The sequence below is a fragment of the Triticum urartu genome, chromosome 1A (genome assembly GCF_056163025.1).
Source record: "Triticum urartu cultivar PI428250 chromosome 1A, HENAU_Tu73, whole genome shotgun sequence".
NCBI classification, from domain to species: domain Eukaryota; kingdom Viridiplantae; phylum Streptophyta; class Magnoliopsida; order Poales; family Poaceae; genus Triticum; species Triticum urartu.
The window spans coordinates 543,679,476-543,699,644 of NC_141873.1; the positions used below are offsets into that span (position 1 = coordinate 543,679,476).

General features: G+C 51.3%; 2 protein-coding genes across 3 annotated transcripts; one reads left to right on the forward strand and one right to left on the reverse strand.

Annotated features, from left to right (window-relative positions):
* The first annotated feature begins 14,607 nt into the window (after positions 1–14,607).
* LOC125527912 (uncharacterized) lies at positions 14,608–17,481 on the forward strand. The gene is made up of 5 exons (XM_048692416.2): positions 14,608–15,230; positions 15,374–15,535; positions 16,699–16,794; positions 16,890–17,039; positions 17,141–17,481. Exons 1-5 carry the CDS (start codon positions 14,733–14,735, stop codon positions 17,270–17,272), a joined length of 1,038 nt encoding a protein of 345 aa, XP_048548373.1. The 5' UTR covers positions 14,608–14,732; the 3' UTR covers positions 17,273–17,481.
* LOC125527900 (uncharacterized) lies at positions 17,345–19,628 on the reverse strand. Of its 2 annotated transcripts, none has more exons than XM_087530276.1 (2): positions 19,330–19,628; positions 17,345–19,247 (listed from the first exon to the last, which is right to left on the reverse strand). In XM_087530276.1, exons 1-2 carry the CDS (start codon positions 19,480–19,482, stop codon positions 17,493–17,495), a joined length of 1,908 nt encoding a protein of 635 aa, XP_087386402.1. In that variant the 5' UTR covers positions 19,483–19,628; the 3' UTR covers positions 17,345–17,492. The 2 variants fall into 2 exon arrangements, with proteins under 2 accessions (XP_087386402.1, XP_048548365.1); XM_048692408.2 differs by having other exon boundaries at positions 19,321–19,628.
* Positions 19,629–20,169: the final 541 nt, after the last annotated feature.

A 20,169-nucleotide genomic window follows, 5' to 3' on the forward strand; every position in this document is an offset into this window, starting at 1 on the left:
TAGGAGTCATACCCAATGCGTCGGGGCCAATCAAACTTTTCTGTGACAACACTGGAGCTATTGCACTTGCCAAGGAGCCCAGGTTTCACAAGAAGACAAGGCACATCAAGCGTCGCTTCAACTCCATTCGTGAAAATGATCAAGATGGAGACATAGATATTTGTAAAGTACATACGGACCTGAATGTAGCAGATCTGTTGACTAAACCTCTCCCTAGAGCAAAACATGATCAACACCAGAATTCCATGGGTGTTCGATTCATCACAATGTAACTAGATTATTGACTCTAGTGCAAGTGGGAGACTGTTGGAAATATGCCCTAGAGGCAATAATAAAAGCATTATTATTATATTTCCTTATTCATGATAATTGTCTTTATTCATGCTATAATTGTGTTATCCGGAAATCGTAATACATGTGTGAATAACAGACACCAACATGTCCCTAGTAAGCCTCTAGTTGACTAGCTCGTTGATCAACAGATAGTCATGGTTTCCTGACTATGGACATTGGATGTCATTGATAACGAGATCACATCATTAGGAGAATGATGTGATGGACAAGACCCAATCCTAAACATAGCACAAGATCGTATAGTTCGTTTGCTAGAGTTTTTCCAATGTCAAGTATCTTTTCCTTAGACCATGAGATCGTGTAACTCCCGGATACCGTAGGAGTGCTTTGGGTATACCAAACTTCACAACGTAACTGGGTGACTATAAAGGTAGACTACGGGTATCTCCGAAAGTGTCTATTGGGTTGACATGGATCAAGACTGGGATTTGTCACTCCGTATGACGGAGAGGTATCACTGGGCCCACTCGGTAATGCATCATCATAATGAGCTCAAAGTGACCAAGTGTCTGGTCACGGGATCATGCATTACGGTACGAGTAGAGTGACTAGCCGGTAACGAGATTGAACGAGGTATTGGGATACCGACGATCGAATCTCGGGCAAGTAACATATTGATTGACAAAGGGAATTGCATACGGGGTTGATTGAATCCTCGACATCGTGGTTCATCCGATGAGATCATCGTGGAGCATGTGGGAGCCAACATGGGTATCCAGATCCCGCTGTTGGTTATTGACCGGAGAGTCGTCTCGGTCATGTCTGCTTGTCTCCCGAACCCGTAGGGTCTACACACTTAAGGTTCGGTGATGCTAGGGTTGTGAAGATATGTATATGCAGTAACCTGAATGTTGTTCGGAGTCCCGGATGAGATCCCGGACGTCACGAGGAGTTCCGGAATGGTCCGGAGGTAAAGAATTATATATAGGAAGTGCTGTTTCGGCCATCAGGACAAGTTTCGGGGTTATCGGTATTGTACCGGGACCACCGGAGGGGTCCCGGGGGCCCACCGGGTGGAGCCACCTATCCCGGGGGGCCACATGGGCTGTAGGGGGTGCGCCTTGGCCTAGATGGGCCAAGGGCACCAGCCCCAAAAGCCCATGCGCCTAGGGTTCCACTTAAGGGAAGAGTCCCAATGGTGGAAGGCACCTCTAGGTGCCTTGGGGGGGAGGGAAACCTCCCCTTGGCTGCCGCACCTAGGAGATTGGATCTCCTAGGCTGGCGCACCACCCCCCTTGGCCCTCCTATATATAGTGGGGGAGAGGAGGGACTTCACACCCCAGCCCCTGGCGCCTCCCTCTCTCCCCGTTACGTCTCTCTCTCGTAGTATAGGCGAAGCCCTGCTACTGTGACGCCCTGCATCCACCACCACGCCGTCGTGCTGCTGGATCTTCATCAACCTCTCCTTCCCCCTTGCTGGATGAAGAAGGAGGAGACGTCTCCCGTCCCGTACGTGTGTTGAACGCGGAGGTGCCGTCCGTTCGGCGCTTGGTCATCGGTGATTTGGATCACGTCGTGTTCGACTACATCATCACCGTTCTTTGAACGCTTCTGCACGCGATCTACAAAGGTATGTAGATGCATCCGATGACTCGTTGCTAGATGAACTCCTAGATGGATCTTGGTGAAACGAGTAGGAAATTTTTTGTTTTCTGCAACGTTCCCCAACAATAGGCTAGTGCTATGCATTGTTTATTCAAAAAGGTGCGTCGAAGCAGAATGATACAAGTAGTGCGATAAGCAAAAAAGTAGGACTATTTAACATGTCCCCTCCAAGGGCAAGCTGAGGAATGGTATTTAAAGCAGGTATTTCACTCGTTACCAGAGACCACCTGGGAATTTCATGGTGCGACATAGCTTTCTGCCTCCTTGGTTGTTGTATCGTGTGTCCGGCAATCGTACTGCCAGACGGGGTTTCCAGAGAGTAAAGTCCTGAAAGAGAGAAAAAATAACAAAGCAGAAAGCCCCTAGTGCGGTTGAGCCGTGTTTTGGGGCGTGCCGTAGTCGTGCCCCCCCCCACCTATGCCCATGGTATTTTCAGTGCGTAATTATGTACACGTGGCGCAGATTTTGCCGTTTGGGTGAGACTGGGGTGGGGGCCGCATTGCTATGCGAGCTCAGAATGTGCCAGGCGGTCTTGTTGTAGATTACTTCGGGTGCGCTTGACGGTGTCCGGGTGTTTAATCGCCGAACTGGTGGATTGCCTGAAGAGGCTACCTTGTGCTTCTGCTGCGAGGGCCGCAGTGTGCTCCTCCGTGTTGAGAGAGCGCTCTGTGTTTCCATTGACTGTGATGACCCCCCGAGGTCCTGGCATCTTGAGCTTGAGGTATGCATAATGCGGTACTGATACGTCTCCAACGTATCTATAATTTTTGATTGCTCCATGCTATATTATCTACTATTTTGGACTATATTGGGCTTTATTTTCCACTTCTATATTATTTTTGGGAATAACCTATTAACCGGAGGCCCAGCCCAGAATTGCTGTTTTTTGCCTATATCAGTGTTTCGAAGAAACGGAATATCAAACGGAGTCCAAACGGAATAAAATCTTCGGGAACGTGATCCAGGAGACTTGGACCCTGCTCCAAGGAACAAAAGAGGCGGTCACGAGGGTGGGGGCGGTCACGAACGTGATCAAGATCGTCACCACGCCGTCGTGCTGACGAAACTCCTCCCCGAAGCTTTGCTGGATCGGAGCCTGGGGTGTGTCATCGAGCTGTACGTGTGTCAAGAACTCGGAGGTGCCGGAGTAACGGTGCTTGGATCGGTTGGACCGGGAAGACGTACGACTACTTCCTCTACGTTGCGTCAACGCTTCCGCTTCGGTCTACGAGGGTACGTAGACAACACTCTCCCATCTCGTTGCTATGCATCACCATGATCTTGCGTGTGCGTAGGAAAATTTTGAAATTACTACGTTCCCCAACAGTCACGAGGGTGGGGGGCGCCCCCCCTAGGGCACGCCCCCTGCCTTGTGGGCCCCTCGTTGCTCCTTCGGCGTACTTCTTCCTCCTATATATACACACACGTACCCCCAAACGATCAGAAGAGGAGCCAAAAACCTAATTCCACCGCTGCAACTTTCTGTATCCACGAGATCCCATCTTGGGGCCTGTTCCGGAGCTCCGCCGGAAGAGGGCCGTCATCACGGAGGGCTTCTACATCATCATAGCCTCTCTGATGAAGTGTGAGTAGTTTACCTCAGACCTTCGGGTCCATAGTTAGTAGCTAGATGGCTTCTTCTCTCTCTTTGAATCTCAATACAAAGTTCTCCCCCTCTCTTGTGGAGATCTATTCGATGTAATCTTCTTTTTGCGGTGTGTTTGTTGAGACCTATGAATTTTGGGTTTATGATCAAGTCTATCTATGAATAATATTTGAATCTTCTCTGAATTCTTTTATGTATGATTGGTTATCTTTGCAAGTCTCTTCGAATTATCCGTTTGGTTTGGCCAACTAGATTGGTAGTTCTTGCCATGGGAGAAGTGCTTAGCTTTGGGTTCGATCTTGCGGTGTCCTTACCCAGTGACAGAAGGGGCAGCAAGGCACGTATTGCATCGTTGCCATTGAGGATAACAAGATGGGGTTTATTTCATATTGCATAAATTTATCTCTATACATCATGTCATCTTGCTTAAGGCGTTACTCTGTTTTTAACTTAATACTCTAGATGCATACTGGATAGCGGTCGATGAGTGGAGTAATAGTAGTAGATGCAAAATCTTTTCGGTCTACTTGTCACGAACATGATGCCTATATACATGATCATGCCTAGATATTCTCATAACTATGCTCAATTCTGTCAATTGCTCAACAGTAATTTGTTCACCCACCATAGAATACTTATGCTCTTGAGAGAAGCCACTAGTGAAACCTATGGCCCCCGGGTCTATTCTCATCATATCAATCTCCATCACTTTAATCTTGCTTTGCTTTTTTACTTTGTTTTTACTTTTTACTTTGCATCTTTATACCAAAAAAACCAAAAATATTATATATATATATCAGATCTCACTCTCATAAGTGACCGTGAAGGGATTGACAACCCCTAATCGCGTTGATTGCGAGTAGCTATCGCTTTGTGCAGGTACGAGGGACTTGAGCGTGGCCTCCTACTGGATTGATACCTTGGTTCTCAAAAACTGAGGGAAATACTTACGCTACTCTGCTGCATCATCCCTTCCTCTTCGGGGAAAACCAACGCAAGCTCAAGACGTAGCAGGTACTGCATTGAATCTTGCAAATGCGGTTCGCCCGAGCAGTGCGTGATAGCCACTGCGGAACGGGACTATATCGAAGATTAACTCCTCGCTTCGGAAGTTATCCGGGGATCCGGAGACCACTTCCAGTGTGACTGAGCCTATGAAATGGGCCTCTACACCTAGTATGACGCCTTTGAAGGTCGTTTTTGTGGGTTTGATTCTTGAGGGGTCTATACCCATTTTGCGCACTGTGTCCTGATAAAGCAGGTTCAGGCTGCTGCCGCCGTCCATAAGGACTCGAGTGAGGTGAAATACGTCGATGATTGGGTCTAGGACCTATGCGGCAAATCCGCCATGACGGATACTAGTGGGGTGGTCCCTGCGATCGAAGGTGATCGGACAGGAGGACCATGGGTTGAACTTTGGGGCGACTGGCTCCAACGCATATATGTCCCTTAGCGCACGCTTCCGCTCCCTCTTGGGAATGTGGGTTGCGTATATCATGTTCATCGTCCGTGCTTGTGGGGGGAACCTCTTATGTCCCCCGATGTTCGGCAGCCGGGGCTCCTCCTCGTCATCGCTATGTAACCCCTCTTTGTTTTCGGCATTTAACTTGCCGGCCTGCTTGAACACCCAACATTCCCTGTTGGTGTGGTTGGCTGGCTTGTCGGGGGTGCCGTGTATTTGACACGAGCGATCGAGTATACGGTCCAAACTGGACGGGCCCGGAGTGCTTCTTTTCAATGGCTTTTTCCGCTGACCGGGTTTAGAGCCTCTGAATCCGGCATTGACTGCCATATCCTCGGTATTGTCGCTGTTGATGTGGCACTTGTGTTTGTTGCGACGTGACCTGCCATTGGTATCCTTGGTATCCGAAGTACCATGGTTCTTTGATATATTATTGCTGTGAGCCAGCCAGCTGTCCTCTCCCGCACAAAAGCGAGTCATGAGTGTCGTGAGGGCTGCCATAGATTTCGGCTTTTCCTGGCCAAGGTGCCGGGCGAGCCACTCGTCGCGGATGTTGTGCTTAAAAGCTGCTAGGGCCTCTGCATCCGGACAGTCGACGATTTGATTTTTCTTTGTCAGGAACCGTGTCCAGAATTGCCTGGCCGATTCCTCTGGTGCTGAATTATGTGGCTCAAGTCATCGGCATCTAGTGGTCGCACATAAGTGCCCTGGAAGTTGTTGAGGAATGCGGCTTCCAGATCTTCCCAACAGCCAATGGATTCTGCTGGCAGGCTGTTGAGCCAATGCCGAACTGGTCCTTTGAGTTTGAGTGGGAGGTATTTGATGACGTGTAGATCGTCACCACGGGCCATGTGGATGTGCAGGAGGAAGTCCTCGATCCATACCGCGGGATCTGTTGTACCGTCGTATGATTCGATATTTACGGGTTTGAAACCCTCTGCGATTTGGTGATCCATTACTTCGTCTGTGAAGCATACGGGGTGTGCGGCGCCTCTGTACTGGGCTATATCGCGACGCAGCTCAAATAAGTCTTGTCCGCTGTGTTCGGCCCGGCCGGATTTACTTTTACTGTATCCGGCGTGACGGTTATCGTCTCGCATAGTGGCGCGCCCTCGTGATCCGTAGATCGATGTTGCGTGTTTTGCTTTGTCCTCCAATACGACTCGCGGGTCTAGCGTGTTTCCCCGGGCCTTGACATTTTTATTTGAGTGGCGTCAGGGTGCGGGCTGAGCTTTTGGCTGAAATGCCTCTCTGTCGTGGCCACGAGGTGGCCGATCAGCCGCGTCATACGCTGGAGATGTAGGTTTTAATGCTTCCTCCTCCTGTCGGGGTAGCAACCTGCGCTTTGGGTAACTCTTGGAGGGGCGTTCGAGTTCATATTCCTCGGCCGCAAGGACTTCAGTCCATCTGTCAGCTAGCAAATCTTGATCAGCTCGAAGCTGTTGTTGCTTTTTCTTAAGGCTATTTGCCATGGCTATAAGCCGGCGCTTGAAGCGCTCTTACTCGACGGGATCCTCAGGCACGACAAATTCGTCATCGTCGAGGCTTGCCTCGTCTTCGGAGGGAGGCATGTAGTTATCATCCTCCGCCTCTCCATCTGCCGCTCTCTCGGGAGGGTTGGCTTCTCCATCCTCCTGATCTAAATCTTGCTGGAGGAGATTGTCGTCATCTTCGGCACTGTCCGGAGTGCTATTATCTCCTGTGCCGGTATCACCGCTTTTGCCCTGGCAAGACTTAGAGCGGCGCCGCTGACGTCGGCGCTTGGGTTGCTTCTTGGAGGGGTCATCCTCCGTTGTCCCGTCGCCATTGCCTTCTTTGGGTGTGTCCACCATATATATATATATATATATATATATATATATATATATATATATATATATATCATATGATGAGGTGGCTGTCCAGTGCCCTGTGGGCAGTGGTTCTTGTTCGTCTCCTGCATCGTCGTCCATACCGTCGATGTCTTCGGAGTTGAAGTCGAGCATGTCGGTCAAATTGTCGACAGTGGCTACTAAGTGGGTGGTCGGTGGGCGGCGAATTTCTTCGTCATCCGCATCCCAATCCTGCCGGACATGGTTCGGCCAGGACTCTCCTGACAAGGAGAGAGACCTTAATGAGTTCAGTATGTCACCGAAGGGCGAGTGCTGAAAGATATCCGCGGAGGTGAACTCCATGATCGGCGCCCAGTCGGATTCGATAGGCACGAGCGCAGGCGGTTCGGAGTCCGTGGCCGGGGAAGAATCCAGCAGTTTGGCGTCACGGCTCTCGTGAAGGGTAAGGTCAATACTCGGCCCGATCGCCGCTGATAATGCGGTCTCCGTGGCGGGGTCTATCCACCCGTCCATGGATGGTGCAATTGGCTCCGAATTGAGGTTCGGAGCAGTTGTCGGTGCGGTCTCCTGAACACTGTCCGATGGTAGAGCTAAATCATGCTCATCGTGACCGTGCCGCGCACTCGGCAGGGGCTCGAATCCGCCGAAGATCAAGTCTCCGCGGATGTCAGCCGTGTAGTTTAAGCTTCCAAACCTGACCTGGTGGCCAGGGGCGTAACTCTCGATCTGCTCCAGATGGCCAAGCGAGTTGGCCCGCAGTGCGAAGCCACCGAATACGAAGATCTGTCCGGGGAGAAAAGTCTCACCCCGGACTGCATCGCTATTGATGATTGAAGGAGCCATCCAGCCTAACGATGACGACACAGAGGAACTCTCAATGAAAGCACCAATGTCGGTGTCAAAACCGGCGGATCTCGGGTAGGGGGTCCCGAACTGTGCGTCTAGGCAGATGGTAACAGGAGGCAGGGGACACGATGTTTACCCAGGTTCGGGCCCTCCTGATGGAGGTAATACCCTACGTCCTGCTTGATTGTTCTTGATAATATGAGTAGTACAAGAGTTGATCTACCACAAGATCGAAGAGGTTAAACCCTAGAAGCTAGCCTATGGTATGGTTGTTGTTGTTGGTCCTACGGACTAAACCCTCCGGTTTATATAGACACCGGAGGGGGCTAGGGTTACACAGAGTCGGTTACAAGGAAGGAGATCTACATATCCGTATTGCCAAGCTTGCCTTCCACGCCAAGGAGAGTCCCATCCGGACACGGGACGAAGTCTTCAATCTTGTATCTTCATAGTCCAACAGTCCGGCCAAAGGATATAATCCGGCTGTCCAGATACCCCCTAATCCAGGACTCCCTCACTTACACTGATGGCACGGTTGGGTATGACTCTCGCCGCCGTGCCTTCTCCGCCGCACCAGTTTCCCATCTTGATGCTTTGGGTGAACCTGCCTGGCGTGCCACCATGTCCGAGGAGTTTGCTGCTCTCCGTCACACTAACACCTGGGTCTTGGTGCCTCGGCCACCTGGTGTTAATATTGTGAGCTGCAAGTGGATTTTCAAAACCAAGCATCGTCCGGATGGGTCTGTTGATAAGCACAAAGCTCGTCTTGTTGCTCGCGGTTTCACTCAACAGCATGGGATTGACTATGGAGATACATTTAGCCCGGTAGTGAAGCCTGCCACAGTTCGCTTGGTTCTGTCTCTTGCTGTGTCTCGTGGTTGGAGCCTCCGATAGATTGATGTGAGCAATGCCTTTTTACATGGGTTCTTGGTCGAAGATGTGTATATGCAGCAGCCACCCGGGTTCGAGGATGCCACGTATCCCTCTCATGTCTGCAAACTTCAGCGGTCTATTTATGGTCTCAAGCAGTCGCCCCGTGCCTGGTATGCTCGTTTGAGTCAGCGCCTTTCGCAGCTCGGTTTTGTTGTCTCCCGATCAGATATATCTCTGTTCATCTTCTCTCAAGGTGCTATACAGATATACATGCTGGTGTACGTTGATGATATTGTGATTGCTGGCTCTACCCCCGCCGTGGTGGATCATCTTGTGCAGTCGTTAGCTGCTAGATTTCCCATCAAAGATTTGGGTCGCCTCCAGTACTTCCTTGGTTTGGAAGCGTCCTTTTATTCAGGGGCCATGACCTTGACGCAAAAAAGTATGCTTTGGATCTTCTTCATCGCGTCAACATGGAGAACTGCAAGGCCATTTCCACTCCGCTTGCTACATCCGAGAGTCTCTCACGTCATAGTGGTGCACTACTGGGTAGAGATGACTCCTTTCGGTATCGCAGTGTGGTTGGAGCACTTCAGTATTTGACCCTCACTCGTCTTGATATCTCCTTCGCAGTGAACAAAGTGTGCCAGTTCATGTCTCAGCCAACGGAGGATCATTGGGAAGCAGTCAAGCGTATTCTAAGATATGTCAAAGGTACGCTAGACATGGGACTACGGATTCGTAAGTCCAGATTTACTGGAGTGAGTATATTCATCGATGCAGACTAGGCAGGCTATGTTGATGATAGGCGCTCTACTGGTGGTTTTGCTATATTGGTTGGACCCAATCTTGTATCTTGGAGCTCGAAGAAGCAACCCACATTCTCGAGGTCAAGCACCGAGGCAGAGTATAAGGCATTGGCCAATGGCGCAGCTGAAGCCATTTGGATAGATTCAGTTCTCACAGAACTTGGAGTCCCACGGCAGCGCAGTCCTATATTGTGGTGTCATAACTTAGGGGCAACTTACCTGACGGCGAACCTGGTGTTTCATGCTCTGACTAAACACATTGAGATTGATTTTCATTTTGTGAGAGAACGAGTAGCTGCTTGTGAACTGGAAGTCAGGTTTATTTCTACAGATGATCAGTTAGCGGATGTATTTACTAAACCCGCTACTAGACAGATGCTAGACCATTTTAGAACCAATCTGAATCTTGTATGTAGTTCAGATTGAGGGGGCATGTAAAGTAGGGTCTAGTATATTGTTCTTGTACACGTATTTGTATACGTATGTAATTGTAATTGTGATCATCTATATATTGAGACGTGAGGCTGGATGTCAACCACCCACGCAAAACCCTAAACCCTGTGTTTCAACAAGGGATTCAGGGATAGATGGACTGAGGCCCTTCATACCCTAGGTAAACATCGACTGCCCAGTGTGGATAGATATGAAACCAAGGCCAAATCGCTGAGGGTGATCATTTTTTACAAAGTATAGTTTTTCTTCTGAAACAATGCCAAAATATTTGCCTTGTATATTAATTAACTAATGCAAACAACCCATAAGCGGACTACTCACAAAGTGTGAAACATCAACCCTTGACACTTGTACAACACATCGGAACCCTTGACGAGAACACTAGCAACAACAACTTAGACAACCAAAGGCACACGGCACCCTCCATCATGAAATCGCATATGCCTTCCCGGTGGCACCACCCATCTTGCTTTTGTTCCTCTTTGATTTCTTCCTGGCTAGTTTCTCCTTCAGGAGGCTGCCACTTGTCTTGCCGGATCGATCCAAGGTGCTCAGTCGCCCATTTGTCCAAGAAATTGTAGAACTCATTGTATTATTGGTGTAGAGTTGTCATCAACCAAGAGGCTCCTAGGAGTAAGCACCAAAACACCAGTTGCATTGACATCATCAACCACAGGAACCACCGACACGACGGACTCAAGCACCCAGTTTCTCGCATGACAGAGGCAACGCATGTCCCTCACACGAGGTTACCGACGAGCCCACCTTCATATGCTCCACTGACAGATGCGAGGCAAGGCTCAGACATATAGTTCTCTAAGCTCAAGCAAGATCTATAGCACCGGGCCACAAGCACGGCGATGGACTAGTCCTTGGTGGTAGGCAACACATGGGACAAGGCAGATGACGCCGATAAATTGTCCCCAACATTATGGGAGAGACATCTATGTAGCTCCGCCGGCCCAGAGCAGGCTCCGCTCACTCCAGAAAGCTCTCAGCCGCGCCAACTGTCCTTGCAGACTAGCGGAATGGTGGATGTGAGAGAGAAGGCTTGCTGATATTTCAGACAATTCGTGAACGTATATAAATTTATGGGATTAGGTGTAAAGAATCTGAGGGGGTACTACTAATCGGCTAATAAACCTTCTCTTGTAACACAGTGGTCGGCTGAAGCCTTCGTTTGGTAGGGGAGATCCTAAGTTCGAATCCCAACATATAGCATTTTTTCCTGCGGCTCAATCGAAGAAAAAAAAGATGCAGAAAGGAATTAACTCCCATTTGTAGCGCAAAAAGATGCAGCCCAATAGGAGCTCCTATTTGTTGTGTTTTCCTCTCATTTTTTGAGTCTAAACACACTTGCTTTATTGATTACTAATGTTCATAGGGATACAATTCAGATCGGGGGGGTGGGGGTTATCAACCACACATGGCGCCCCGATTCCAGACCAAAAGCGTGCTTAGCAAGGCCATGTGCCTCTTGATTAGTTTTCTGGCCTTAGAAGATGAAGGTACATTGTTGAAAGAGCTCCACGGTATCTCTGATCTCCTTCACGATAGTTGCATACATTCCTCCTATACCACGATTGATGTCCTGCACCACGCCCTTGTTGTCTGAGGCAACAACAACATGAGACAATGATAGGTCTTGAGCTAGTGCAAGAGCTTCCCGGCAAGCCAGTGCCTCAAGTGTTGCTGGGTCAGTGAGGTCGGCGCATCTGATCACCGATGACCCTAGATAATTCCCATCGTAGTCCTTGCACACCGCACTGTAAGCGCGTTCCTCATTTGCTCTATTTACAGCCCCGTCGACCCTTATCTTGGCAAAGTTCACTGGTGGTCGGATCCACCTAGGTTTCCTGATGGTTGATCTGGTGGCGGGAGTGTGTTGCACCTCTTTTGGTTTACAATCGTTGAGTTCTCGGATGTACTTCATAACAAAGTGGTGAGTGGTGGCTTTGAAAAATATTTTCATGCAATACTTGCCGTCAAGAAAACCAGATAGGCCAGAGGGTTACCAGCACCTGGGTAAACTCCGCCGAGGGAGCACGTCCAGAAGGGTGAACAAATAGCGCTTTGAGTCAGGTTCGGTCGTTTCGGATAAGACATGAAAGAGTTCAGGGGCTTGCAGTGCCCACACTGATCGAGCAACGTGACAGTGCAATAAAGAGTGTTGCCAGGAATCTATAGCTCCACATAGCCCACAACTGTCGACAGTAGACATCTTCCAGTGGTGTAACAAGTCCGCTGTTGGGATGAATTGTTGGGCTAGTCTCCAGAGGAGATTTTGACCTTTGAAGGCACATCTACCTTCCATAGTTTAGACCAGGATTTCTGTTCACCTTCAAAATTGGAGGAGTCTGAATGTCCTTCCAGCCAAGCTTTCCGGCTATACTTTGTAGTAACCAGCATGCGGTACGCCGGGCGTACTGTAAAAACTCCATTCTTTTCATGTGCCCACGACCAAAAATCGTCTGTTTGTTGTGTTTTTCTACAAACAGTCAATGTAGCGCAAAATGGAACTGAACACTAGACCTTTAGCTCGTGTGTGCACATAGCTAGCCACTTTACCTAATGACCATTTTATGAATACAAAGCAGCGATAAACGTTAGAGAGCTAAGCGGCATCGGCAGACCCCGAACAATTTTTTTAATTTTCGAAGCCAATCATTTTCAAAAATCACAAACAGATTTAAAATTTTGAATATTTTTTAAAAACTCAAACATGTTTTGAAGCTCCCAAACAAAAAATGAGAATGTGAATAATTTTTAAACCCCTGAACAAAAAAATAAAATCCCGAACAATTTTTGAAAATGCCAACAATTTTTGTTAGTAAACATAATCGGAAATATTTTTGGAAACTAAAAAAAATTCAATGCAAACACGAGCTAAAGAGAACATTTTTTTCAAAATCATGAACATTTTTTGAATATGTGATAAAACAAAAACATTTTTTGAAACTCCCAAACAAAATTGAAAAACACGAGCCAATTTTTCAATATGTGAACAGTTTTGGAAAAAGAGAACATTTTGAATTTTTTTAATCATGAACATTTTTTTAAAAATTCTGAACATTCTTTTTAATAAATAAACATGAGAAAAGGAAAAGGAGAATTAAATATAAGAAACCTGTTTAGGAACCTTTAACGGGTAAACCGGCTGAGAACGTTGTAGAAGGTTCTCGAAACCAGAACTGAAAGCTGTACGTATGTACATATGGGCCGACCCAAAAATCGCTCGTACATGGGATACGTTGACTGTTTAACGCAGTATGCCTCAAATAGGGGTTTTCCAGCCTCTTGGCCCACGTAGGTGATTGGCTCTCTACGGCCTATAATTGAAAAAAAAAAAGTTGACCTGGCCCCTTGAGTGAACTTCCCAGTGCGTTTTTTTTTTGGAATCAATGAGCATTATTGATCAAAGATCAGTATTACAATCTTGCTGTAAAATGTCAGCAAGGAAAGGAAGGGTATAATTAAGCCTAAGCATCTACGCCTAGACTCGCTCGCTCTTTAGCACAAAGATGCGCCGCGGCATTAGCATCCCTCCCAATAAAGCTCAAGGTAAAACGAGAGAAACCAGCACTGATCTCCATGATGTCATGCAGAATATACTTCCTATCAATGCTCTCTTGTAGTTGCTGGACCGCCACAAAAAATTATCTATGCGTGGACGGACAAAAAATTTAGTACCACCTCAGATTTCGGTACCAAAGAAAATAATTGCATGTGGTGAATGGAACAAAAAGTCGGAGAAACGCAGCTGGTAGGCATAGATGAAGCGGGGCAACAGACGGGCACACGGGATACGCGACGTGCACGTTGGCGCCAAATACGTAGAGCCAAGCGAGAGCACGGGCGACAAATCCACGCAGCGCAAAGGAACGCTGCCGCAGCCCATAGTACGATCCAATGCTCGACCGCGACGTCCCCGTCCGCTATCCTGGACGCGCGAGTCGAGCCCAGAGGAAGAAAGCCAAGCTTCTTCCGCCTCGTCTCACCGTCGGGACAACACATCAACATATAGTCGCAACACTTAGGCCCTCTTTGATTCATAGGATTTTCAAATCATAGGAATAGAAAAAGTATAGGGTTGGAGTGGCATACACACATGAATCCTACAGGATTAGCATGGAGTGTTTGATGGCACAGGAAAAGCAAAGGAATTGTAAAAAGAGGTTGGAGTGGATGTTAGATTTCCTATGAAATGTAGTACAAAAGATTCCATAAAAAAAATTTCTATGGGATCCAATCCTATGAATCAAAGGATTAACATAGAAAAAATTCTTAAGGATTCCAATCCTCCAGAAATTCTATAAAATTCCTTTGAATCAAAGAAGCCCTTAAAATCCGTATGCCACCATTGTACATGCCCCATGCCATCCGATGATTGCATGCGAATGCAATGCAGAGCCAAGCCGGTCGACTGATTGATTGGCTTCCCTGCCGATCATCGACGCTTCCCTGCCACGGTAGGTATGGTCGACGAAAGGGAGAGGCGAGGTGACAAGGACGGCTCAATCACCCCAATCACACGCGCGCGCACACACACGAACTCGAGCCTAATTAATGAATCTTCCCCCTTAATCCTTATCCACCAAAGCAGGTCCAATGCCTACTGACGCCCGCTTTCCTTGACCCACTGACCCCCCGTGGACCGCCCAGCGCCCCAGGGCCCGGCCCCCGGCCGCCCGATCATGATCCCACGGCCCTGCGCTAACCCCGACGGGTCGACGACCTCTTCTCCCTATTTGTACATCGGACCGGCCTCTGCTCTCGTCCCTCCCGAATAACCAACTACTGCCTCCCCCCGCTCGCCGCACCTACCCTACCGCGAGCGTCAGAGCCGCACGAGCGCCGCGGCCAAAGAGAGCTTGCTTGCTTGGCCCGCTCCGATGGCCCGCGACGGCGCGTCGGCGGAGCGGCGCCGGGTGGCGCTGCGGGTGCTGCTCGCGCGCGTCGAGGGGTCCTCGTCCTCCTCCTCTCCCCCGCCGCGGGGGCCCGGGGAGGAGGCGCGGCGGGGCAAGCAGCAGTGGCTCGCGCTGCGCCTGCGCGACCTCGGCTGCGCGTCCGCCGCCGCGTCCCGGGCCCACGCGCCCGTCGCCGCCTCGGCCTCCGTGCGCCCGGCCCCGGACGCGTTGGAGGAGGGGGAGGAGCAAGAGGAGGAGGAGGAGTGGCGCGGGGCCCGGCAGCAGCGGCGGCGGAGGCGGAGGGAGAGGAGGGGCGCGAGGGGCGCTGGCACGGCCGGAGGGGTCGCCGGGGACGTGTGGTGCACCTGCACCCCGGGGATTCCCTTCGCCGCCGAGGCGTCCTCGGTCGACTGCGTCGTCGCGCGCCACCACCACACGGCTGTCCCGGGCCGCCGCGGGGACGGGGAGAGGCGACACAGGGAGGTTTGTGCCGGCTTCTCCTTGCTCCTGGTTGATTTTCAGATGTGGAGATAGCTAGTTTGTGTAGCTGAAACTTTGAACGAATTCAAGTCCAACTGAATCTCCATCTCGTTCTGTCGAATTGACTTCTGATTTCCTGATGCCAGAGGACCGCCGAGCAGCGGGCGCGCAGGGTCACCATGCGGGAGCACATATCCTCCTCCTTCATGGACTCGCCGCCGCGCTTCCACATGCCCTTCCACGACGCCGACCTCCTGCATTCAGGCCGCCACCGCCACGCCCACCCCTACGACAGGACCGACCAAGAGGTACACTCCAACACCTGCTCCATTCCACGCACCATTTCATTCCCCCCACCCCGTGAACCACACCGACAAAACCTCACCTCACAGCACTTCCATCCAGCATTCATTTCATCATTGTTGGTACACGATAGGTCGGTCCTCCACATTCCGCAAGAATCATTCTGATTGGGTAAATCTCATAGCATCCATCGTAGGTGGTTTCAGACTATCAGGGGGTCCGTGCTCAATCTTATACTACTCTACTAGCAGCCATCATATGTTGTAGCCCATGGTCCATGCTGATTTGGCATTTTTGTTCGGATGCCATGTACTCACTCACATGGTACCACCACACAAAACGATCCTCACACGTTCTATTATACTGGAGTGGTTGGTTGCAGCTCTAGGATTGGTACAGTATGGTAGTTTATCACCCCTAGCTGGTAGTAGTTATGTTTATACGACACGCAACGCAACGCAGGCACGCGGCAGATTGGATGGAGGCACATGAGAGCAGGTGATGGTGGTAGATATGTTAGGTGCAGAGGCAGAGAGCCCTTTGAGTGTAGATGCAGATTTCCCTTTCCTTTCCCTGCTGTGTTTACACACACAGATGATGAATCATTGTGCTGGGCTGAACTGAACAAGCATGTTGCTGATTCTTTTGGTTAACTAGTTGCCATGTTGCTGGGGTGGATGGTTGGTTCGTTGTTTAATGTGATATTTTAGAATGGGGTGAGCGCGATGAAGGATTTGAATGCCTGAGCAAGGATAATAAGAATCTGACCTCCTTCAAGTGGACTTTAGGATATGAACTGGCATGTTTGTGAGTCAAAAGGCGGCATTCGGTGGCAGTTTTGACTTTGGGTTCTGCACTTAAGATAATACCTAGTTGCTCTTGATCAGAGAACTGTACTATTTTTTGCTAGTTTCCTGCTCATGGAGCACAATGCTGCTGTGCCACTTTAGTGCTGATCAGTTCTGAAGTTGTTTTTCATCTGTTCTACACTAGTTGTTGGCATCAGGTCATTATTTGATAGGTTGTTCCAGTTCACTACTGTCAGTCACCCACAAGCTCTTTAGATCCCTTGAGTACTTCTGCTAATGGATATATGTGGCATGCACTTTGAACCCATGTTATTTGTTACTACTATATAACATTCAGTATTATCCTTTACAACATTCAGATAATGATGTTTCGAACGAGACTACTGTTGGGAAGAATGGGCATGTATGATCAATATCAGGATTGGCGCCTTGACGTTGATAACATGAATTACGAGGTACCCCCCCTTCTGCTGCCCATCATCTGCAACAGATTTAAGATTGCACACCACTGTCTTTACTTAATAAAGAACATTGTTGCATCATTTGACAGGAGCTACTCGCACTCGAGGACAGGATCGGCTATGTAAGCACAGGGCTGCGCGAAGACGAGATCGTTCGCGGCCTTAGGGTGGGCAAACACCTGGCATTCGACCGCAAGCATTTCTCAACAGAGACGGAGCGGAGCTGCAGCATTTGTCAAGTATGTCGACGTACTTGCTCCTTTCGATTCAGTCCCCATGTCACATCGGCATCGGCTCTTCACAAGTTAACATGAACTTACAAACCATTGCAATTTTTCAGGAAGAGTTTGAAGCGAGTGAGGAGATAGGGAGGCTGAGCTGCGGCCACGGCTACCATGTGCACTGCATCAAGCAGTGGCTCTCCCGGAAGAACGCCTGCCCACTTTGCAAGACCGCCGTCTCAAAACCATGAGATAGATCATACGTAGATCCATACGCCGCCCAGTTTCTTTTTCTCTGGTATAATACATGTATTCATATCGTATCTGAAAGGTGTTTGTTCTTGTGCGTAGTTGTACTTGTACAGGCCCCTCTACCGCTCTGCATATGCACATTGTTGTTGTAAAAAAGATACACAGGCACACATGCATATAGAAATGATATTGTCCGCGTCGTCTTGAATTGCGTCTCAGTCATGGCCTCGTGCATTTCCCGCCGACGAGCTTCAGATAGCTTCTTATGGCGAGCGTCTGCGCCCGCGGGTGCCGTGCCAAAGGTGACGGCGGCGGCGATGGCGTCCTCCTTCTTGATGTCGCCGCCGACGAGCCTTTCACCATCGCGGCTCGCCTCGACGTGTGCGCGCGCTGCAGGCCGTCATGCGGCCTCCGCTGCCCCGCCGCGCTCTCATCGTCCACGGCCTGTAATTCAAGCCCGAGCTCCCTCTCGATCGCCTCGGCCCGCATGATCATCTCCTTCTCGCCGGCCCGCCGCGCCTCCACCCACGCCTCGGCCGCCGCCACCTTCTTGTCGGCGACCGCGCGGACCACCTCGGCGCGGCCGGTCAGGTACTCGTACTCGAACCTCGGGAGCGTCACGTTCCCGGACCTCCGCGGCGCCATGGACGCCCTCTCCATCGCCGCACCCTCCACGGCGGCCCTCAGCCTCTCCGTCGCCGCGGCCTCCGACGCCCTCGCCGCCTCCAGCTCCCTGATCGAGCCCCTGATCGTCTGCTCGGCGGCGGCGATCTCGGCGTCCACGCTGTCCGCGTCGTCCTGGACGCACTGGCCCTCCTGCTCCATCAGCGCCTTCTCCTTCTCCGCCGCCTCGGTCTCCTCCTCCAGCTGCCGCAGCGTCGCCTCCAGGTCCGCGAGGATCTCGCCGGCCATCTCGTCGGCCGCCGTGACGGCGCCCAGCCGGCACTTGGCGTCGCGCAGCGCGGCCACCAGCTGCCGCACCTGCGCGCCGGCCTTCTTCTCCTGCTCCTCCAGCCGGCCGATCTCCTCGGCGAGCCGCGCCGCTTCCGTGCGCGTGCGCTCCATGGACGCCGTGAACTGGAGGCTCTCTCCCTTGGCGGACTCGAGCTCCGCCCGCGCCATGTCCAGCTTGGCCTCCGCCGCCTGCAGCGACGGCGAGCTGTCGTGCCCCTCGTCGGTGATCTCCGAGTCCGAGGAGTGGCCGAAGCCGTGGCGGAGCCGTCTGTCGTCGGAGCTCGCCGCGGTGAGCCACGCCTCGAGCTCGCTCGACACGCTCTGGCGGCCCATGATCGCACCTCTCTGCAGCCCCATGGTCGGCGGCGTCCACCTCGTCACCTCCTCCTCTGTCTCCCTGGTAGACGACCGGCCGGCTCCGGTGAGCTCAAAGGCGACGCGCACCTCCTTCGCTTCGTGGTCGGCATCCGGTCGTTCCTTCGCGCCGTGGGCGACGATCGAACCAGGGCTCCTCGTCGCCGTGGACGACGCGTCCTCCTCGGCCACGGCCATGCCGCCCTTGGCCCCCCTCGCGGCCTTCACCTCGCGCTGCAGCTCCCGCAGCTCCCTCTTGACGCGGTCCAGCTCCCGCATCACCTCGGCGTACGTCGCGCCGCCGCTAGACTCCAGCGGCCGAGCACCACCGCCGGGCGCCTCGACGACGACGTTCGCGCGCGGTCCTTTGAGGAGCTCCGACGTGCGAGACCCCTGCCGCTCCAGCTGCTTCTTGGCCACGACCGCCGGCGGCTCAAGCTCCGCGGCAGCGACGGGGCGCGCCCTCTCCTTGTCCGGCCCGTGCGACCCCGCCGCCTTGGCGTCGGCCTGCTCCACCAGCTGCTCCAGCGTCTTGCCCGCGAACAGCTCAGGACCCACCCGCGCCTTCTCCTTCTCCCTCTCCGGCGTGGCGGGCGGACGCCGGTGCGGCAGCCTGTCAGTGCCGGACCCGGACCTCGCCACCTGCTTGACATCATACGACACATTCTGCAGTCACCACGGTCGACGTCAGTACACCAAGAACGGCAAAGACAAAGCCTCTAAGGGCAACTCTGTCTACCTTGACGACCTTGGGCAGGGTGGCTCGCCGCCGGGGCTTGCCGCGGCGGCGCACGTCGATGCTCTGGCTCTGGCTCTGGCCGAAGATGCTCATGCCGTCGCCCACCGACACCGACTCGTTGCCGCCGTAGCCCCGCGCCGTTCGGATCCTCGCGCCCTCCATTGCCGCTATAGTTTCCTTGAACGAATGGATTCCAGGTTAAATACGTTCTTGCTGGTGCGTGGTGACAAACCGAGGCATGGCAACTCCAAGCCTTCCTTCGCGCCAGCTCGCCACAGCCTCACTCCTGAAAGCGGCGTGAATGTGATTGGCCGGGGTTTGTCTCCAGCTCGGGGGGGTGGGGTGGGGTGGGGGGTTTCTCGTGGAGTCAGACGACAGTGTGCAGCTGCGGTGATTTTTTACATGAAAATGATGCTATTTTACATTGGTGACAGCGTCTAAACATGGAGTTTTCGATGGTCCGGAAGAACATGGGAGTTCTCTGCTCTTCCTGGTCCAATGACATCAGGTGGAGAGAACTAGATTGCGTTTGGAAATGAAGCAGCTTGGGACAAATTAGTAATCTGTCGTAGTTCACAAAGATTTCGTGAGGTGTGAATTGAATTGGCAAATTCGCATCTCGGTCGAAGAGTTTCGTATGGCTTTTCAGTTTGGCATACCGTTTAAAATTTCAAGTGACAGTGAATCTATGTTGCCAGACAGACCAGAGTACTTTCCAATGCGGAAAAGACCAATATGCTACCAAATTATTATGCTTCATCGCATAAGAAATTGAACAAGCTTCGGAGAAAAACATGTCATGCCTCCAAATGTTAATTGCGTTGGTCGCTAAATTTAGCTGCGTCGATA